This window comes from Bison bison, unplaced genomic scaffold, assembly GCF_000754665.1.
Source record: "Bison bison bison isolate TAMUID 2011002044 unplaced genomic scaffold, Bison_UMD1.0 scf7180017864379, whole genome shotgun sequence".
Lineage (NCBI taxonomy): Eukaryota > Metazoa > Chordata > Mammalia > Artiodactyla > Bovidae > Bison > Bison bison.
Genome location: NW_011494951.1, coordinates 9,844,770 through 9,852,133, shown reverse-complemented (window position 1 = coordinate 9,852,133; position 7,364 = coordinate 9,844,770). Strand labels below are relative to the sequence as shown.

The 7,364-nt window shown below is 46.3% G+C and overlaps 1 protein-coding gene across 1 annotated transcript in view; it reads left to right on the top strand.

Annotated features, from left to right (window-relative positions):
* The window catches only part of PROM1 (prominin 1), a 151,431-nt gene that overhangs the window by 102,575 nt on the left and 41,492 nt on the right, over positions 1 to 7,364 (top strand). Inside the window, exon 9 of the mRNA XM_010857372.1 lies at positions 6,859 to 7,076. Coding sequence (XP_010855674.1) covers positions 6,859 to 7,076 — 218 coding nt within the window. The remainder of the gene's footprint in view (positions 1 to 6,858; positions 7,077 to 7,364) is intronic.

The following is a 7,364-nucleotide window of genomic DNA, read 5'->3' as shown; positions in this document are numbered from 1 at the left end:
CTCCCTGTCTTCCTTCCTTCCCTTCCTTCCACACCTGGCCCCACACCCTTTCCAGTCTCCTCTGCCAGCACCCTGCTTTCCACTGCAGCCGTGAATCCCAGTGTTCATTCTGATGTGAGTCCCTGAAGGTGTTGTTCTCCTCCAGACCCTGTGCAGCATGTGCTTCATCTGCCGAAATGCCACCGAACCTTCTTCAACTAATACACATGTATCCATACATATATATGTATATGTTAACTCTGTGTGTGTGTTAGTCACTCGGTTGTGTCCAGCTCTTTGTGACCCTATGGACTGTAGCCCATCAGGCTGCTCTGTCCATGGAATTCTCCAGGTTACAAACTGGAGTGGATTGCCATTCCCTTCTCGAGGGGATCTTCCCAACCCAGGGATTGAACCCAGGCCTCCTGCATTGCAGACAGATTCTTTACCATCTGAGCCACCAGGGAAGCCCTGTATTACCTCTGTCCAGAAACAACTGGGTTCCTAGACTGTGTATTTAACCCTGTTAAGGACTGAAGTTTAAAACAGTAAGGCCTACCTTTAGAATATCTAAAGAAAGCTAAGTGCTGAAGAATTGATGCTTTTGAACTGTGGTTTTGGAGAAGACTCTTGAGAGTCCCTTGGACTGCAAGGAGAAACAACCAGTCCATCCTAAAGGAAATCAGTCCTAAATATTCACTGGAAGGTCTGATGCTGAAGCTGAAACTCCAATACTTTGGCCACCTTATGTGAAGAACTGACTCATTGGAAGACCCTGATGCTGGGAAAGATTGACGGCAGGAGGAGAAGGGGGTTGCAGAGAATGAGATGGTTGGATGGCATCACCGACTCTATGGACATGTGTTTGAGTAAACTCCGGGAGTTGGTGATGGATGGGGAAGCCTGGCATGCTGCAGTCCATGGGGTCGCAATGAGTCAGACATGACTGAGTGACTGAACTGAACTGATCTTTAGATCAGTTAGAATGAGTCTTATCCCATGATTAAATCATCACCAATCACAGCAGAGGCTCAGTAGTATCTGAATAAAGGAAGGTGGATGGAGGAGGAAAAAAGAAAACAACAACAAAAAAAGGTTTCTTGCTTTTGTCCTTCCTGGGGTATTGTTAGGGTATACCAGTTGTCCAGCATTTCACAATGAATCTGCTTAAACTAGTGGAAATAAATCTTCATTTAATGGTTAATCTTGGTTCTATGCATGAACCATAATTGTGAGGGAAGGAGATGGCTTGAGGACGAGCCCTTCTTTCCCCAGGTGGTAAGGAACTGAGGCTTCCTGCCAACCAGGTCATTGACTGAGAAAGCTGATGGACCAGCCCCGGTCAGTCCTCAGATGAATGCAGCCCCAGCTGCCAGCTTGACTGTAAGACCTGGGAGATCCTGAGCCCAACCAGTCAGCTAAGCCAGTCCCAGGTTTTGACCCTCACATACTGTGAGATAATAAATCTCTGTAGCTTTAAACTGCTGACTTTCGAAATAATATCTCCTGCAGCAACAAATAACTAATACAGTAGACAATCATCAGTTTCCTCTCCAGGCTTCAACACATGAGGAAGGAGAATGAAAAGTTTCTGATTTCCTAGTCAGTATATACTGTGCTATTGGTGATTCCTTATCAGACTATAATACTCCTTGATTTTAAGGCAGCAGATATTGTATAGACTGTTGAATTAATAAATAATCTTTTTTGGGGAAAAGAATCACATTAAATGCAATATTGATTAAATATACATCCTCATTTCATGAAAGTTAAAATGTAAAAAAGAAAGTGAAAGGAGCCTGTGAATCAAGGAAATGTGGCAATCTTTAAAAACTGAAAAGAGGGCCTGCCATGGAGCAAAAATATAATGAATGAGAGAAAAAAATGCACAAAAAGAACAGAGTGTTTAGATAAAGAGCTCACTGTCCAAGGAGTGTAACCTCTTTTTCCTGTTAATTAGTACATGTTCTTACAACTGAGCGTTACCTCTCTTTCCTCCAGCAACCACACTTACGAATGAGCTGTTTGTGATCATGGCCAAGACGTGGCCCCAAAACCGCGTGTTATGATCTTTTATTGAAAGTTAAATGGCATTAGTTATAAAATGGAAAAGACCTTGATGCTGGGAAAGATTGAGGGCAGGAGAAGGGGGTGGCAGAGGATGAGATGGTTAGATCGCATCACTGACTTGACGGACATGAGTTTGAGCAAACTCTGAGAGACAGTGAGGGACAGGGAAGACTGGCGTGCTGCAGTCCATGGGGTCACGAAGAGACACAACTGAGCAACTGAACAACAGCAATCAAGCGACACCCTCCATAAGCAGAGTGTCAGGCTGGAGTATCAGAGATTAAACAAGTGGGTTTGCAATGGAGTAACCTGTGTTTGTTCATTAAGCTCATTACCTAATAGTATGTAGCAGGGGGTCTCATAAATACCATCCTTTAAAGTAGTGATGAGTAGACTTGATATTACCAGACAACACTGAATATGAAATGAAAATATTTCTGCCTTCTTCAGGGACAGTCAAGGCCCTGACGGAGATTTACCGTTTACATTCATAAGAGAAATCAGAGGCTGAAAGTGTAACTGGGGGCTAGTGAAATAGGATGGGAGTTTGGTCTGGTATGTTTTTTTTCTTCCAAGCTCACAAAGCCCTTTGAATTCTATGCACAGACCACAGTTTACAAACCGCCTATTTCAGCTCAGTTTCTCCAGGTAACCAGGTTATATTTGAGACAAGGGTTGTCATAGAGTTGAATAACAAATTTTCTGCAATGTCTTGGTCACTTGCTGTTTGAGCATTTCAGACACAGGAAGGAAAATGAAGCCCAGACTTTATCCCAGAGAACTTTGCCTCTGTAGCTGCCACCAACACCTCCTACCCCGCCCAGTCCTGCGTCTTAGCAGAAAATATTACTTAACTGGCAGGAACAGAACTAGGAGGAAAGATGGGGCCCAGTGGCTCCTTGCCGCTTCACCTTGCGACTTCTTCCCTTGTGTCCAGTAGACACGTAAAAGCCTTCCCCGTCCGCTGCCTCCAGCATCCAGCAGATCCTCTGTGTCTGCTCGTTATAACATCAGATGTTGGCACTTCGCCAGTGGGTTCACCAGTCCTTGGTCAGGATCTAGATCCTACAGACTGCAGCTAAGAATGCTGTGCACTGCAACTGAGACCAGGCACAGCCACATAAATGAATACATATGAAAAGAGCGAGCTGGTGTGACCACAGGGTGATGCCAGCCGCCTCCGCACCCCAGATCCCTCTTGAGCCCGTTCACTGGAGTATTGGTCTGCCAAGCTCTCCTCCAGCTCCAAAGTTATGTGAACATAAGCACTGTGTAAAAGTGTACTAATGATGCAGCGTGGTTGACATGTACTTTACTTTTTTGCCTCGTCATTGTTTTTCATTCGCTCAGTCATGTCTGACTCTGAGACTCCATGGACTGCAGCATGCCAGGCTTCGCTGTCCATCACCAACTCCCAAAACTTGCTCAATTTCATGTCCTTTGAGTCGGTGGTGCTATCTAACCATCTCATCCTCTGTTACCCCTTTCTCCTCCCACCCTCAACCTTTCCCAGCCTCAGGGTCTTCGCCAATGAGTCAGCCTCCTGGTTTGCCCAGTGTTTAACATTTGCCTTACAATTCTAGCTGGATCAAAATCGATTAAAACAGATCTTATTTTTCTTTTCAGTGCTTCCCGTATTATTGGAGTTTTATATATTTCTTAAAACCAGCCTTTGTGGTTAAATGTTAACCTCTGGTTTTGCCAGTACTTAGGAAACTGCTTCACCAGGTTTTTTTGTTTTTTTTTTTTTTTTGGCTAAAAATTCTTTGTAGCCTTAAGTATCTGGTGGCCTTTGGAGAAAGCAGAAATCTGCAAATGGATTTCTGCAAATCATGTTTGAGCTGCAGGCCAGGACCTATAAAGGAAGTATGCTATGAGCTGGTAAAATGTTAATTAGTTAAAATTGAGAATCTAAAATATCTTTCCCCTGACTTCAGATACATAATATATGTCATCTTGGTAGGCTTGGAATGACTCTCAGAGTTATAACCCAGTAGACATTTTATGAAATGCTTTGAAGCCTGAGCTATTTCTAAGTCATTCTTGGGGCATGACAGTATAGCCACCCATAAGCCAGGGCGTCTACATGTGGTCCCTAAATGGACTCATGTTTAGTTGGTGATGGACAGGGAGGCCTGGCACGCTGCAATTCATGGGGTCGCAGAGTCAGACACGACTGAGCGACTGATCTGATCTGATCTGATCTTCCTGGGCCTTCAACTCATTTTATCATCCATCATTCTTTGTTGTTATTTTCCTTCATTCCTTGCCTTGAAATGACTCATCCTGAAGTCAAAGTGGAAAGGGCTATGGGAGTAAACCATGGAACATTAAAGCGTGAGGTGTGCCTTGTGTGGTATGAGTCATATTTGGGGACGCTCTTTTTCGCTTTCCTGTGTGTTTCCAGTTGTAGCCACGCTCTTCCTCCCCTATGGCAGATACTTATTGAGCCTCTAATGTGAGCCGGGTGCCAGCTCCATGCTTTGCTGCTAAACCTGGGAGGTAGGTGGGAAAGACGAGAGTCTGAGGCTCAGAGTGACTCTTTGATGAAGTCTCTATTATTGTCTCAAATTACTGTTAAAATAGTAGTTCTTCTGCTACCTTGTTATAGCATCTTCGGCAAACTTCCACCGCTCGGGACCTTGTCTGCTCACCTGCAGATTAGGAGGTTGGTTGGGTCATCTCTTGGCTGACGAGGAGAGTCTCTGCTTCTAGGTGATGCTTCAGCAGGTTCACACTTCGGAGATGACATTGCCCATGTCATCCAAGATGGCACCCCAGCCTAGGTCTGGCACTCTAAGACCTGGGGAGGCTTCCAGGATTGCATTGTCTGCCTCTTCATCACAAATAGGGATCATAGCTTATTGGAACAGAAAATCTTGGGGTCTGCTTCAGACAGTCCTTTGTCTTGAATTTTGATCCAGTCCTGGAAGGTAGCTAGAAGAACTGGGGTGAGACCGCAACATAAAAGCATTAAAGTGTGTGTGCATGTGTGTGTGGTTTTAGAACCAAGTTTTATGTGGTTGCCAGAGACAATTGGGGAAACCAGCTTTTAAGGGCATTCACACTTTTCCTGGGCTTCCCTTGTGGCTCACCTGGTAAAGAATCCGCCCACAATGCGGGAGACCTGGGTCCGATCCCCTGGATTGGGAAGATCCCCTGGAGAAAGGAAAAGCTACCCACTCCAGTATTCTGGCCTGGAGAATTCCATGGACTGTATAGTCCATGGGCTCGCAAACAGTCAGACACGACTGAGTGACCTTCATATCACACTTTTCCTAGTAACACCCTGTTGTGACCTGATACCCCACCATCTGTTTTGTGAGCCCGGAAGACAAAAAGCAGTGTCCTCTAAATTTCACGTCTCTTATGCTGTGATTTTAAATCACTGGAGAAAAGAGTTATATTTTGCTACCTGCCTAGTCATGCATATTGATTCCTGAGCACCAGAGAAATCAGAGAGCAAACAATCTGTATGGATCGCCGAGGATAAGAATGTGTCCTAGGCTCTGGAGGCTTCTAAAATAAAAGAGGCGGACTCTGCCCTTGAGGGATTTCAATCTGATCATTCTGATCCCTACATTTTGTGATAAACCTTGTGGTGGCCTTACCATTTTTCAGATGAGGAAGTTGCTGAAGAATATTCAGGTATCTGCTTTGGGTTACACAGAGAGTATCTATGTTGAAATCCGTACCTAGACTGCCTGAAACTAAATCTGGGATCTTTTCTCTCTCTCTTTCTTTTTTTTTTTTAACATTCTCCTTTAATTTATTTATTTATTTTTAAATTAAACGTTTTATTTTTCTTGGGATGTAGCCCATTAACAATGTTGTGATAGTTTTAGGCGCACATCAGAGGGACTCAGCCGTGCATACACGTGTATCCATTCTCCTCCAAACCCCACTCCCATCTGGGCTGCCACGTCACACTGAGCAGAGTTCCCTGTGCCACACAGCAGGTCCTTGTTGGTTATCCATTTTAAATATCGCAGTGTGCACATGTCCATCCCATGTCCATGTCCATGAGTATCCCTTCCCCCCACCCTTCCCCCCTGCCGCTGCTGCTGCTAAGTCGCTTCAGCCGTGTCTGACTCTGTGTGACCCCGTGGACAGCAGCCCCCAGGCTCCTCTGTCCACAGGATTCTCTAGGCAAGAATACTGGAGTGGGTTGCCATTTCCTGCTGCTCCTTCCGCCTTGGCAGCCATAAACTCACTCTCTACGTCTGTGAGTCTGTTAACCAGAAAGCCTTTCTCTACGTCTGTGAGTCTGTTGTCAGTCAGTTCATTTGTATCATGTCTTTTTAGATTCAGCATCTAAGGGACCAACTCTGTGATCTCTTGCTGTGTCTACTTCCAGCTTTTTTAATATCCATCACTAAGATCTATCTGGGTGTCATCAGGTTTTCTGTGAATTAAAACTACCTGGGATTGGCGGTGTCTGGGCTGACCTCCTCAAGGCTGGGCAAGGCTAGGGTGGGGACACCTTTTCTTGTGGCTGCTGCTCCAATGCCAGCCACTTAATGCTGCGCGCATGAGTCCCAGTCCCATTCCTAGGTTGATATTCGCCCCTGTGTGTCTGAAGGAGCCCCCAGGTGGGGGAACTGAGCTGGCTGGAGTTGCTGGCAGAGGCAGATGGGGCCACGGTAGCCCTGTTTTCCCCTGTCAGGCTGCCCATCACAGCGGGTTCTCCTGGGTGCAAGTTGATCTCAAGTTCCTTTAAGGTCCTTTTGTAGATGGGAAGGGATTTTTTCCCCCCACTGGTCAGCCCAGTGGGTGCCTCTGTTCTGAAGCAGGCTGTGTTCCTAACAGACATGAAAACTAATAGAGATACCCTGGTCCGAATGAACACTGTCTTAACGGACATGAAGCAGTCATCTGCACAACTTCGCACCAGCCTGAGAGATGTGAAAACGAGCATGGAGCAAACACTCATGGATCCCCAGTGCTCCTCACCTACAGCGGCGCCCACGTGCGACAGCATCAGGAAGTCTCTGAGCGTCCTGGATGGCAGTGCCAATTTTGATCACGTAAGGAGAGGGCAGTCCTGCTCCAGGGCAGTGTCACTGGGACGGCTGGGGAGGCTTCAGCGTGGTTCACCCACCAGGGGACCAGTGACCGGGGGGAGGGGGGATCTCTGTCAGCCTTCCTGGTTATGTGGCCACCACGTCGGAATGGCTGCAGCTGGAGAGAAGGGAGGATGGGAAGTGCTCCCCGAGAGTTCTCTGCCATTCGTTGATTGGAACGTATCAGGATGAATGAGCTGCCAAGGTGGCACCAGTGGTCAAGAATCCACCTGCTGATGTGCGGGACCCAGG